A 13,981-nucleotide genomic window follows, 5' to 3' on the forward strand; every position below is an offset into this window, starting at 1 on the left:
TTCTGAAGCTGTCCTCTGTCAGGAGGGGGTAGGAGGAACCCTTGTCTGGCAGAAAGAGGAAGCTGGGTGCAGGTCTGGCTTCCCCTTCTCCCCACACAGCCGCCATCACAAGCCCGTTTCACGCTGAGGTCAGCTCTTCCACACACAGGGTCAGCTGCTCCCCTGCTCCCCTGCGGCCCCACCCCAGGCAGGGGACCAGGCCAGTCCCCGTCTATTCAAGTTTGTCTTGAGTCCTTGGGAGAAGGGAAGGGAAGCCCCTCAGACCAGGAAACCGAGGCAGCTCCATCTTGTTTTTGTAGTGCTGGAGATGGTACAGGGGCCTGGCACAGGCTAGGGGACCGACCACTGTGCCACCCAGCTCCGCCTCAGCCTCAGCGACCCCCCCCCCCCCCCACACACACACCGTGGTGAGAGGCCAGTGTGAATTCCACATATCCTCCTCCGGGCCGGGTAAATTTCACTTCTCTTATGGCATGGACAGGTGGCACCGGCCCCCGGGTCCCGAGAACTCCAGCTGCACAGCTGAAATTTCACCCTCTGAATAACAACCTGGAGTGGGGCATCCGAGGAAACGACTTCCTCAGCACACTCGAGCCCAGCCGGCGCCGCCGCCGCCGCCGCCATGTGCATCCGCATCCCTTCCCTCCTGGGCCTGGGAGCAGCTGGCCTGTGCACAGTGAGCAGGCTGTGTGGTGAGCCTTGGGCCTCAGGGCTCACCTTCTCCAAGGTGACCGGGAAAACTCTCTGACCAGGGAGTTGTCTAGGGGAGTTGGTAGGGAAATGCCACAGCAGGTCAGGCATCAGCAAGAGCAATGAGCTTGATTTTTTTTTTTTTTTTTGATTGAGGTAAATAAAAAAAGCTTTATCCTGCAACATTTGGAGATATAGAGTCTGTGCCCCACCCCCCAATTCCAGACCTGCCCCCTCCTTCACATTAGGCTCTTCCGGTATTGACTGTGCTGGGAGGTCTGTCTGAGGTGGGAGTCGGGGGTCTGCAGGTCCATCTGTCTGTACAGGTCTCTCAGCTCCCTGACTTCCTGCAGCACCCTCTTTGCCTGGCTCCAGTTGGACGAGGCCTCTCCCAGCAGCCTCTCTGTCTCCAGCAGCAGCTGCTCCGACTCAGAATCGGGTGGAGACTGGGGGGGGTCCTTGGCCTTCCGCTTGCCATCTCCCAGTCCCTGGACCTCGGCCAGCAGCTCCTGAGTCTTCTCCAGTTTCCTGGCTACTAGGTCCTGGATCCGGGACAGCTGCCCCGGCTGGGCGGGGTCGGGGGCTGGGGATTCCTCAGCTCGCAGGTGGACAGGGCGGGCTGGGGCAGTGTCCCTCTGAGACAGGATCTCCTCCAGGGAGGCACAGCGGCCCTTCTCTGTAGAGGTCAACTTCTTCGGGGCTTGCGGGGTGTAGGTCGCTCCCTTGTCTGGCTTTTCCCAAGGCCGAGAAAGGCTGCTTGCCCGGTGTGAAGAGGGCTGGATCCGGTCGGAGTCCGCTCTCCGTCGACTGCCGGCCAGTTGGGCCACAGACTTGTCCAGATCCACCCGAAAGTTCTCAGCACAGGAGGCTGGCTCCTCAGGGGAAGGGTCTTCCTCTTGGATCAGGTCTAACGTCAGCATCCCATCTGAGGTAGAGGTCGAAGCCTGGGAGAGTGTGGGAGAAGGGATCACTAGCTTATGAATGATGAGTGCAAGATGTGGTCTCTTTCCTCAGCTCGCCTTCCCCGACCGAGTGCTCCACCCCCGACTGAGTGCTCCACTCCTGAGTCTCCACTCCGACTGAGTCCTCCACTCCCGACTGAGTCCTCCACTCCCGACTGAGTCCTCCACTCCACTCCTGAGTCCTCCACTCCCGACTGAGTCCTCCACTCCCGACTGATCCTCCACTCCCGACTGAGTCCTCCACTCCCGACTGAGTCCTCCCCCCCCCCCCCCCCGACTCCCCCCTCTCCACTCCTCCCGACTGAGTCCTCCACTCCCGACTGAGTCCTCCACTCCCCGACTGAGTCCTCCACTCCACTGAGTCCCCACTCCCCTGAGTCCTCCACTCCCGACTGACCTCCCTCCACTCCCCACCCCCCCCCCCCCTGACCCTCCACTCCCCTCCCCCGACTGAGTCCTCCACTCCGACTGAGTCCTCCACTCCGACTGAGTCCTCCACTCCCGACTGAGTCCTCCACTCCCGACTGAGTCCTCCACATCCCCGACTGAGTCCTCCACTCCCCGACTGAGTCCTCCACTCCTGAGTCCTCCACTCCCGACTGAGTCCTCCACTCCCGACTGAGTCCTCCACTCCCGACTGAGTCCTCCACTCCCGACTGAGTCCTCCACTCCCGACTGAGTCCTCCACTCCCGACTGAGTCCTCCACTCCCGACTGAGTCCTCCACTCCCGACTGAGTCCTCCACTCCCGACTGAGTCCTCCCACTCCACTCCCGACTGAGTCCTCCACTCCGACTGGCCTCCACTCCCGACTGAGTCCTCCACTCCCGACTGATCCTCCACTCCCGACTGATCCTCCACTCCTGAGTCCTCCACTCCCGACTGAGTCCTCCACTCCCGACTGAGTCCTCCACTCCCGACTGAGTCCTCCACTCCCGACTGAGTCCTCCACTCCACTCCCGACTGAGTCCTCCACTCCCGACTGAGTCCTCCACTCCCGACTGAGTCCTCCACTCCCGACTGAGTCCTCCACTCCTGAGTCCTCCACTCCCGACTGAGTCCTCCACTCCCGACTGAGCCCCCCACTTTGCTATTTGGATCCTTTGATGATGATTGAAAGTCCTCTCTTCTGCTTTCCTGTAACGTATCTTCTCCTGCTCTGCTCCAGGCTTCCCGAGAAGGGTCTGCTTCTGTACTGCGGACTCTAGCATCGCAGGGGATGCCCCCCCACGTTCACAGTAAGGTATACACACAGACAGAAGCAGGATGCTCTACTCACACCCTCTTGGCCACACACCTTAGCCTGCGCTGATGTCTGAACTCTGAATCCTTGCCTGGTAACAGACATTGCTCTCTTATTTCTCAAATGCTGTAACTTAGCAGTGGTGAAGGGAGGTCAGGACTTTTATGCTGCTGCGCATGTGTGGTTCTGACCATTTCTCACAGCCAGGCAGCTCTAGAGACCACGGGTCTGCTAAATCCAAGGCCTGGGTTCTTCCTCCTGCAGGCGACAGCTTCTCCCTGAGCAGGAGCAGGAGCATGGCTGAATGCGAGAAACGACCATGTCCTTCAGCGGAGGCTTTGCTGTGGGGCAGGTGGCATTTACCGTCACTCACAGGGTGGCCAGCCACCACACAGCAGCAGCTACCACTGCACACAGCACTTCTGTTTTTCACTTTCCTGGGGCATTTCTCATTTCCTCAGAAGTTATTGAGAACAGACGGCTGACTCAGGGCAGGTGCTGAGTAAGTCCTTTTGATTCGGGGGATGAGGCAGGGATGGAGGGCGCGCAGGCCTGAGCCTCTGATCCTCGGATCAGGAGGCCTCCTACAAATGTCCCTGCTTGTTCACAGCTGAGATGGACTGACATAGAACTGGCCCCTGGGCAGTGTTTGCTTTCTTGCACTTTTACATACCACAGCCATGAGGTGTCCCCGCGTGGGAGGGCGGCGGGAGTGTTGGATCTTCGCTCTGTCTCGAGTAGGATGGACAAGGTAGCTGTCCTCTTCAACGGTGACCTGAAGAGATGCGCTGTGAGTCCCGGGGTTTCTTTAGGACTGTCCCAAGTGGGCAACCCTAACATGCCTGGACTGGGAAATGAGCCATCCAACCAACTATTCCTCAGCAGGGCCACAGGCAAAAGGATTTATGGACACAGCTGACCCAAGGCTAGCTCAGGCATCAGGACGCTGGAGAGGACGAATGAGCAGAGAAAAAGACTTCAGAGAGAAGACTGGGGGTGGGGGTGGGGGGGAGCACAAGGCCTTTAAAGAAGCAGAGAGAGTAGAGTGGGGCAATTAAAGGGCCCCACAAAACACCCCCCCTCCTCTAGTGAGTCACAGCTCGCTTTCTGCCCTAGTACCCCCTTCCACACAACAGGGCCCTGACCTCATCCAAGATGCGGTTCTTAGCTCTGGTGATGGCCGAGCTCAGGGCATTGATCCATGACTCCTTTTCTTCAGGACTCACTGCCAGGAAGATCAGGTTGGGTGCCTGTGAGGGGAACGTTCTTGCTTTAGCTAAGGCTTTACAAATAAGTTATAATCCTCCCCCCAAAGAAAAAGATATTCTAATCTCATTCCCTCACACCCAGCTCCTGGACAGAGCGGTTCTGCTCCTGGAATCATGAATGACTGAAAGAAACCCAGAGTCTGTTCCTGCAAAGTGCACAGGTTGTTTTGGGAACGATCGAGGAAGAGCTAAGAGGGACACTGGATTTGAACTTGCTGCTGCAGACAGAGCTTAGGTACTAACGATCTTTAAATGTCCAAAGACACAGAATGTGACAAGCATGGCTTCCCTGGGTTCCCTTGAACTTCAACCACCCACTGGGCACAAGGACCATTCTTCCAAGAGAATATGTGTGTATACACAGTAGGGTTGTGTGTGTGTGTGTGTGTGTGTGTGTGTGTGTGTGTGTGTGTGTTGTAAAGCAGGGAAGGGTGGAGTAGGAAGAGGGATATCTTTATGGCTGAAGAGGTTTACAGCTGGCCTGCCTGGAGGGAAGGGAATGAACAGAATATTCTCCAGTTAAACAGTAAAAGCCAGAGGAAGAACACTTCTGGGGGCCGTTCTGGGCCTCGCAGAGGGAGATCCTGCAGGGATGGCCCCTGCCCAGCCAGCCAGGCCCCAGACATACCGTGGTACCCGGCTGTCTGCATCGGGCTAGGGTGAACTTGCTGTGGTTTTTCTTGCTTCTGCTCTTGGATTTCCGGAGTTCTTCACACTTCTCATAGTCACTCAGGTCAAACACCTCTTGGATATTTTTCTCATCTTTTACCTAGGGGAGGTTTGGGGTGTGACAGGATAAAATTACCCTGCTTCTGTTCCTGAAGGAAGCAAAAGGAAGCCATCCCACCCACGGTGTGTATCTGGGGACGGGGCTAAGAACCAAGTCCTTGTGTGGGATTCTGTTTCACCCCCTTGCCCTACAAGCTACTACTCCAGAGTCTCCCTCTACCCATGACCCTCACTCTGGTTCTGAAGGACGTAGCTTTACAAGTCCTTAAAGGGACATGGTGAATGGGCTGATCCCACCATCCCAGGTAAGGAAGACGCGAGTGGCCATTAACAGTCCAGGGGAAGCTGAAAAAGACGGCTAACATCTGGAACAACAAAGGGCTGCTGGCCTGAGGGAATATTACAGTTCACTAGGGCTCCTTCCCACCTGCTCCCCCTTCTAAAGTGGGACATTATGGGGGACTCTTCCTGATGAGCAGCCCAGCCACCCTCTTCTGCTTGGCTGGGAATATGCCAGGAACGAGTCAGTCATGTTTCCCGGGTAAAAGCTGACACTGAGCACACGTGTTGAAGGAGCCCATGTTTCCCTTGGCAGACTTCGGCCAGCCTACAGTTGATCTGTGGATCCCATGTGCTGTGGGGAGCGGAGGGCACATTCGTCCGTCTCCATTTGTCTGGCAAGGCGTGGCTCTCTAGGGTTCTCCCCGTTTTAGGGCTCCTGGGCTTTTGTCTGGGAAGTGACCTTATACATTATGGTGGACATGGGCGGACAAGCTGCCACAAGGAACATTCAAGAACAATTCACGGGAACCCAGGCTGGGATGTGGGGCCCTCCTCTCTGGCTTCTTCCCCAGAGAGACTATCAGCAGGGACCAGAAAGCTTGGAGAGGAAAGAGCTGGGTGTGTGCAGCCGGGGAGGGGAGGGGAGACACACACACGACTCACTTGTTCTGTTTCCCAAGGGAAGGGAGGGAGCTCTCCTGGCTGGGACATGGCTGATAAGGCACTCTGGGAGCAGGAGGCATTGGCAGAGGTTAGGAAGGGCATGGGGAGGAGACTGGGTGAGGCAGGAGGTGGAATAAGTAAATGCCAGTGCCCAGAAGAGACGAACGCCACCGGCACATTGTTCCCTACTGTATTCTGTCTCTTCCTCACACCAAATTCCCCAAGTCTCATTTCTGACTACATCTTCCTTCTTCTCGTGGTCCTCAGACGTACTCAGCATCGCTTTCCACCCAACTTCCTCTATCATGAAGTCACTTGACGGTGTGGATCTGTTCCTCTATCTGACCCTTGACCGGAAGACACCCCGGCCCTCTTCGAGGGTGCCCTTGGAGAGTGGGGAATGATCCACAACACACATGGAAGGGCTTCTCTAGTGGAGGAAGTTGTGGGAGACCCTGCTTTCCCAAGGAAACTGTGGAATGGTTGGGGACGTTTTCTCTTTCCCATCACCACGTAAATTGCAAATATTCGATGCTTTTGGTGTTTACACCTTCAATCTAGTGGTTTGTTGTAGCTTTTCTTTCCGGGTAGAACACACCGTGTCTTTTGGCAGCTTCGCCCAGCCCGCTGACCACAGATGGTTGGATTAAGGTCCCTTTTCCCGATGCCCTTCCCAGTCGGGGGCATCTGGCCCCAGGGCTAGGCAGATGCTCCTGACTCAGAGGACCGCAGACACTCTAGGCTGAGGTCATCCTCTCCTCTCTCTGCTCTGCATCCCCCCTTCACACACAGGTTTATTAACCAATTAACCATGCACTTCTGTCCCCAGGTTCTGCCTTTCGGACAAATACAAGCCAAGAAAAGGGAGGGGGTTTGTTTAGTTTGCTTAGCCTTTCACTGTCCTCGGTTCCCCTGCCATGTAGGAAGCCCTTCCTGATCGCTCACGCTGTTTCCTGGCATTATGAAGCTCAGGGAAGACACCGTGACACTTGCTGCTGCTTTTTTAAATAAACAGAAGTAGAAAGCAGGAAAATTGTGGCGAGAACTCCCTGTAGGAGGTGGGACTGACTGGGTAGCAGCGACCCTTCAAAGCAGAGTCTCCCCAGTCTCCCCTCAGCTGGCTCCTAAGCCTCCCCAGCCGTTATGTCTGGGCCCCTTCCAGAGGGCCCTCACCGGCTCTGCACTACTCAGTTCTCGGCTTGTCTCAGTACAGTTTTCAGATGAGTACTTCTCTCGGGCTGCCAGGGTGTCTGCTTCAACACCATAAAAGGCTCTCCTTACCCCAAGAGAGCGGCAGAACGCAAGTGTCTAGTACCGAAAGCAGAAGAGGTTAGAACTGAGGAGGACTTCCCGGTCTGTCTGGGGGAAGGGCCCGTCTAAGGGGACACAGTCTACCGTGCTCTGTAGAAAGTCCCCGGGAAGCAAGTTGGGCTTCTCGGCATCCCTGTTAGTGATTCAAGAGTCAGGGCTTTACAAAAAGGGGGAAGGGGTCCGGATTCCAGGACCCGGCTTTAGATTCTGACCCAGTGTGGGCTGTGTGGTTTCATGCTCAGCGACAGAGTCAAAGCCACACGCGCTCGCACGGGCACTCACAGTCCCAACTCCATTCCCCGACTCTACAAATAAAGCTGGACAGAATATGAGTTCTTCGTTGTTTGTGTGTGTCCCCCCCCCCCTTCTTTTTCTCTTTAAGTGAAGTGGAAGGTGAGGAACAGGCCTGGTTCAGGACGCCGGCTCCTACAAAAATCTGGCATTCCCAGCTACTCCACGCCAGGTCCCAGGGACGGACTCCAGTGTGTGTTTCCTATGATTTGGGGTGCCCTGCTTCTCAGGAGACCTACATATGCCCCCTGCTACAGACAGGAATGGAAAGGGTGGTGGGCTGGGGTGGCAGGAAGGGGCGAGGGACAAGGTGACCAGTGCGTTCCAACAGAAAAAAAAACCCGGGTTTCGGGGGGCCAGGAATAGGGTAAGAGGCAGCGGACGGTCAGAACTTCTGAGCACGGCGTCCGCGAAGGCGCATAGATAAGTAAACTCCGAATTCCCACTCGGGGAAAGTCACTCACTCGGGGGGTGACTTTTCTCTGCAGACACAGGACTTTGGCGACCCCTGAACTTGCAGAGAGGGAGGCGGGGCGAGCGGGGACCGGGTCCGGACGGCTCGGGCAAGGGCGCCCACCTACCTCCTTCTCGGAGACGTAGAGCTGGTCGCCTTTCAGCACCACATAGCGGTTTTTCCAAATCTCCCTGAAAATCCCTTTCCCGCAGAATTTCCGGACCCAGCCGACCTTCTCGGGCGCCGCAGAATGCTGGTTTCCATCCGGAGGCCCCTGGCCGGGGCGAGACGCGGAGCGGCGGCTCAGGCGGGGTCCCCGCGCCCTCCCCGGCCCCCGCCCGGCCCCGGCCCCATTGTCCGCGCGCCGCGCACTCACCCGCTTGCCGGAGCCGCTCTTCTTCATGGCGGGATCGGGCGGCCGCGCCCGCGGCTCGCTCGGCGGCTCGCACTAGCCGCAGGCCGGGCCCCCGCCGCCCCCGCCGCCCATGCCCGCCCCCGCCGCCCGGGCCCGGCCGCCGCCGCTGACGTCGCGGGCTCCGAATGAAGGGCGGACCGCGGCGCCGCCGCCGCCGCCGCCGTGCGCTCCCCGCCCCCGCCTTTGTTTCCGACCCGGCGCCCGGCGGAGGCGCGAGCGGATAACCGGGAGGCGCGGCGGTGGGGGCGGGCCCGAGGCGTGGCGAGCGCGCGGGAGCCCAGGCGCGGCGGGCGAGCGGCCGGCTCCGACCCACCACCGACTCGGGCGAGCGGGGCTCCGGCAGGCTCCGGCGCTCGACCTACTCCGGGGCGGGCGGGCGGCCGTGAGCGCCCCGCGAGGCCTGCGGTGAACGCGCGTGCAGCGGCGGGGAGGCCCGCGAGCCCTTCGGAGCCCCGGGTTGGTGACGGGGCCGGGCGGGAGCCCAAGTTTGAGGACGGCTTGCCTCACCACTCCGCCGTCGCCGTCCCCCTGCCGGGTCCACGGAGGAGGGCGAGCGGACCCGTGGAAGCCCCGGAGGACCCAAGGGGTGTCGTCTAGGGCCAATTACTACCAGACACTAAGCTAATAAACCTCTTACCTGGTCTATGGTAAACACAACCACCACGAACTGAGTAAAGATCCCTGGCACAGAGCAGGGCAAATAACCTTTTCCCAGAAACGTTCAAGATGAAGTGTTGGTAAGTTTGCGGTTGGAAGCATGGAGGATGTTTGGGCTTTTTTTTTGGAATCTGTCAAGAACGAACCTCAGATCCATCTTCCTTCCCAATCCTGTAAGGTTTTCCTTACTAGCCGTACTTACTAGTAATTGATTTCTCTTTCAGGTGGGTACAGAACTCTATCCTGTCAAAATACTCTTATTTTGGCAGTTAAAAAGGCTGAGTACCATTTTGTAAGGCATATAGAATGAGAATATTACCCACTAGGAAATGATCACGGCAAATGACGTGCTCAGATTGACACGCTACTGTCACATGAATTAGAATGTAGGTTTTTTGACTCCACTGTACCTTTTAGACTTTGTACACATAGAGCGCACTCCCTAGACTATCCCCTTCCCATCTCCCCATCTCAGTTTGGTACTGTCCTGTTTAAAAGGTGAGGGGAAAAGTGAGAAAATGCAGACTGTATGAGGAAGCAAAATGTGCCAGTGATATAGCTGGGGAAATTAGCCTACAGGAGCTTCTGGGAACTTGTTGGCTGGGCATTTAAGAATGGTTTGGATGGACAGTTTTTTGTCTTTGTTTTGGACAAGGTCTTACACAGCCCAGGCTGCTTTCAGACTCACTACATAGGTGAGGCTGGCCTTGATCTGCTAATCCTCCTGTCTCCACCTGATTTACATCGTTTGAATAGGGGGTGGGGGTGTGGCTCAGTGGTAGATCTCTTTGCCTGGCATCCAGGAGGGGCAGTAGCTCCATTGCCAGCTCTGCAAGGAGGAAATAGAAGGGTAGATTCTGGCTCAGGGGGGCAGAAGAAATCCATGACTTTGCCCTGTTTCCTCCCAGGAGCTTTCATTTAGTCTACAGATACTAGAGTATCCCTGGTGTGCAAGACGCCAGCTCTCTGCACAGCACCAGGCAGGAGCTAGTGCTTTGAGAAACATCAGGCAGAGGGACCCGTAAAAAATAACCGAAGTAATTTTCAGATTCTCGAGCAGATGCCTGTGGGCTGCAGGGCCTCGCTGCCTGTCTGTGTCTTGAGATGTTACATAAATCTCTGGCTGGTCCCCATCCCTCCCGGCTCCTCCCTCCCAGTAGCCGGAACTATTAGGAAGCTCGCCCTGGCCTTCTTCCTCACCTTTGCTTCTTGGTCTTGGCACTGGACATTCCCATCTGCCAGCTTCCCCCCTGGTTTCCTCTAACGCGGCCTTCTCTCGCCAGGTGAACCTCATGGCACCTGAATTTGGATCTAAGTGGGGCTGTTTCCAGAGACCAGTGCTTAAGTGAGAAATAAGCACTTCTGGCTTTCTTTACACATTTTTATAGCACTCAGTGTGCTCAACACTATCACACACACACACACACACACACACACACACACACACACACACACACAAATAATGAGCCAGTTTCTCTAGGGAGCTAAGATCCTGGGAGGACTCCTGAGGTGTCTGCCTCTAAGACAGCACCACCCAAAGCTGTACCCTGCAGTTGAACATTTTATAAGTAGCTCCACTTAGGGGGGAAAGACAGAAATGATCAGGTAACATCTTGTGAATAGCTGCTTGCAAGTTTACTGGGCAGAAATATCTGAGTTGTCATTTAAAAACAAATATCCTTGACTTTAAAGTCCTATTTTAAAATAGGATTGGTGCTTTGACCAGGGCATTTTGATCTATGGGAGAGAAGGTTAGTAAAAGCATATGTCCTTCATTAAAATGGTTTTTTATAAGAAAAAAGGAGCAGTAATAACAGAATTAGCTCTGTAAATACTGAACTATATCTCTGTATTTAAACCTGAGGAAGGAAGGCACTGATTGTTTTCACTCTATGGATGAAGAAACTGAGCCTGCCACAAAAAGACCAATATTTCTAACATTGGTCACATAACTATGGCATAAATTTGAATGATGCTAGAGAATACTTATCAACATAGAAGGGGCTGGAGGGATGGCTCAGCAGTTAAGAGTGCTTGCTGCTCTTGCAGAGGACCTGAGTTCAGTTCCCAGCACCCACACTGGGCACGCTGTAACTCCAGCTCCAGGAGATTGGATGTCCTATTCTGGTCTAAAGGGGTACCCACACCCACATGCATGCGCGCGCACATACACGTATATGGATAGGGACACACGAAAACACACACATAATCTTAAAACTTTAAAAATGCACTCCACAGAGAACCAGGAGGGACTGTGCTGTGGCGCTCCTGCTCCACTTAGGTGAGGACACCTTAATATCCTGCCGTTATTGATATCATCACTTTTTACCACTTTCAGGAGAGGAAAAACTAAGACCAGAGTTTTCATTTGCTCTGGTATAAGTAAACATGCTGTGGGTACAGGCTGTGTCCTCATTGGATAGTATAACACCATCTCAAGTCTCAGCGTATGAATGAGCCTCAAAGAAATCAAACAGAATCACTCCTGTCCCTGCAGACGGAATTCTTTTCTTTTTTTTTTTTGTTTTTGTTTTTTGTTTTTTGTTTTTTGTTTTTTGTTTTTCGAGACAGGGTTTCTCTGTGTAGCTTTGCGCCTTTCCTGGATCTCACTTTGTAGACCAGGCTGGCCTCGAACTCACAAAGATCCACTTGCCTCTGCCTCCCGAGTGCTGGGATTAAAGGCGAGCGCCACCACCGCCCAGCATCTGCAGACTGAATTCTTATTGCAACCCTACATGGGTTCTCAACCACAGCATTTCCAAAGAAATGAGTGTGCAGGACTGAGCTGCACAGGAGATGAGGACTGTGTTCTGTCTGGAAGCCTTCCTGGGGCAGACACACACAGGCTCAGAAAAGCTGGGCCAGGCGGGCGGCCAGTGTGCACTCTGAGGGAGCAGTGGTACTGTGACCTGGAACCTCTGAGCACTGAGTACTGTCTCGGGAGGGTAGCTAGTCTCAGCTGGCGGTGTGTGTGTGTGTGTGTGTGTGTGTGTAGGGGGCTGTCTCGTCCTGGAGGAGGAAGCTGCAGTTGCTATTTTTTTTTTAGTGGTCAGTCTTGCTAGAACACTTGGACGGAGGAAGGACTTGCCTTTCTGATCTGAGGGAAAGACTTTGCCAACTTCCCAGAGGTCTAATTCCATGGTCCTTAACATGGCTGGATCATGCCACTCAGAACTTCACTTGCTCATGACTTTCTGAATCCCTCTTATCTCTGACAACCCCATTTCTCAAGAATGACCTCAGGAAAGCCCATCAGACACCACAGTGACTTGCTGTCAAATACACAAAGAACATATTTATTTGATACAGAATCACAGGTGGGCTGGGACGGGCTCATCATCTCAGCAGTCCCAACTTCTGCGCCAGCAGTTCGGGAATTGGGGTGACCTGGTGTGAGTTACAACACACACAAGCCCTTCTGAGCCCCCCGGTCAGCAGGGCAGGGCTGAGGCCGGGCCAAGAGGGAGGCTGTGCTCTTCTGGACGACGATGACGACGACGACGACGGTGACGATGGTCTCCATTGCCGTCTCATCTTCTGCTTGCTGACCTCGAGGCGGCCTGTGAGCTCTCTCTGGTGCGGCTGTGCAGCCCAGAAGCCAGGACCTCCTCTAGGAAACTGACACAGAGATTCCAGGTTAGTCCGCAGAAAAGCAAAAGCCCCACCAAAATAGAGCATCACTCTCATGGCACCGAACTGGGTAGAAAACCTGGGTAGAGCTGGAGAAGTCCTGGCCTGCTGCTGTGTGCTGAGCAGAGGCATGCTGGACAAAACATTCAGGCTCCGAGGACTGACAAGGCCTTTATGCACCTTACTGTGTTTTATTTTGTTTTTGGTTTCTCTGTGTAGCCCTGGCTATCCTGGAACTTGCTCTGTAGACCAGGCTGGCCACAGACTCACAGAGATCCTCCTGCCTCTGCCTCTCAGTGCTGGGGATTAAAGGCGTGCGCCACTGCCTTGCCTGGCTCACAATTTTCCTGGTTTTTTTGGACAGGATTTTGTGCCATGGCTGACCTGGAGCTGTGTCCCCCCAGGCTGGCTTCATAGAACCCTTTTCTCTCAGCCTTCTAAGTGGTGAGATTATAAGCTGTCGTACCTCACATGGCTGCACTGTTCAGGTGCAAGTCAGAGGACAACTTGTAGGCGTCAACTCAGGTCATCAAGCTTGGCAGCAAGTGCCCCTACCCACTGGAACTTTAGAAAGAAATTACAGGACCCCAGGTCTTTTAAAGGCAGGGTTTTATGTATTACCTTAGGACAGTGGTTTCTCAGCCTTCCCAATGCTCTGACCCTTTCATACAGCTCCTCCTGTTGTGATGACCCCCAACCATAAAGTTGTTCTGTTGCTACTTTAGAACTATAATTTTGCTACTGTTATGAATGGTAATGTTAATATCTGATATGCCGGATACCTGATATGTGACCCCTGTGGGGGTTGCGACCCACAGGTTGAGAACTGCCGCCTTAGGCATGTTCTGTTAGCACCTATTATCTGTAGTTTCCTAAAATACAGATTTTTATCCTATTGGATACTCTTTCCTCTTTAAAATCTTCCTAAAAAACCCCTGTGTGTGTCACAACACGCCTGGAGAGGTCCGAGGCCAGCCTTGGGTGTTGGTCGTCGCCTGTCACATTAGACAGGGCTGCTTAAGCTGGAGAGTTTAACTCGGCCACTTCTGCGGGGCTTGGTAAAGCCACCCAAAAGTAAGCTGAGTAAACGAATTAACTAGTCCTCGCCCACTGGCGAGGGGTGCTTCCCTCTAACACGAGGGTTGTTTTGATGGCCTTTGTAAGCATGCTCAAGACTCAAGACACAGGTCTACAGCAGAGAGACTGGGAGGCGCCTCGTTACTGCTTTACAGTTCAGCCTGGGAGATTCTGGGGCCTGGGAGATTTAAATTCCAGACTCCATCACAGACAAAGAATGAAGGGGAGGAGTAGAACCCAGGCTTGTTTATCTCCCACTGGAACAGATGCCTCTGTCTGGCCTCACCTATCAGCCACTGTGTGGGGCCAC

At 54.6% G+C, this 13,981-nt stretch overlaps 2 protein-coding genes across 3 annotated transcripts in view; both read right to left on the reverse strand.

The window, feature by feature from the left end:
- Positions 1 to 800: 800 nt before the first annotated feature.
- Positions 801 to 8,377, reverse strand: Plekho1 (pleckstrin homology domain containing O1). Its single transcript, XM_028856257.2, has 6 exons — positions 8,269 to 8,377; positions 8,020 to 8,166; positions 4,791 to 4,931; positions 4,040 to 4,144; positions 3,568 to 3,669; positions 801 to 1,634 (listed from the first exon to the last, which is right to left on the reverse strand). The coding sequence occupies exons 1-6, from the start codon at positions 8,293 to 8,295 to the stop codon at positions 930 to 932; spliced, it is 1,227 nt and encodes a 408-aa protein (XP_028712090.1). The 5' UTR covers positions 8,296 to 8,377; the 3' UTR covers positions 801 to 929.
- A 3,856-nt stretch (positions 8,378 to 12,233) lies between these two features.
- Vps45 (vacuolar protein sorting 45 homolog) overlaps positions 12,234 to 13,981 on the reverse strand; it is a 61,234-nt gene continuing 59,486 nt past the window's right edge. For both annotated transcript variants that reach the window (XM_028856233.2, XM_028856232.2), the window contains exon 15: positions 12,234 to 12,582. In XM_028856233.2, the coding sequence (XP_028712066.1) occupies positions 12,495 to 12,582 (88 nt within the window). In that variant the 3' untranslated portion in view covers positions 12,234 to 12,494. The remainder of the gene's footprint in view (positions 12,583 to 13,981) is intronic.

This window comes from Peromyscus leucopus, chromosome 6 (genome assembly GCF_004664715.2).
Source record: "Peromyscus leucopus breed LL Stock chromosome 6, UCI_PerLeu_2.1, whole genome shotgun sequence".
Taxonomy (NCBI): domain Eukaryota; kingdom Metazoa; phylum Chordata; class Mammalia; order Rodentia; family Cricetidae; genus Peromyscus; species Peromyscus leucopus.

Excerpts from the sequence above, each read along its gene's own strand:
- Plekho1 (XM_028856257.2), bottom strand. The coding sequence starts at position 8,295 with ATGAAGAAGAGCGGCTCCGGCAAGCGG. Across the intron at positions 4,145-4,790 it reads GCAGACAGCCGGGTACCACG|GCACCCAACCTGATCTTCCT; the intron begins GTATGTCTGGGG and ends TTCCCCTCACAG. Across the intron at positions 3,670-4,039 it reads AGAACCGCATCTTGGATGAG|GTCACCGTTGAAGAGGACAG; the intron begins GTCAGGGCCCTG and ends GCATCTCTTCAG.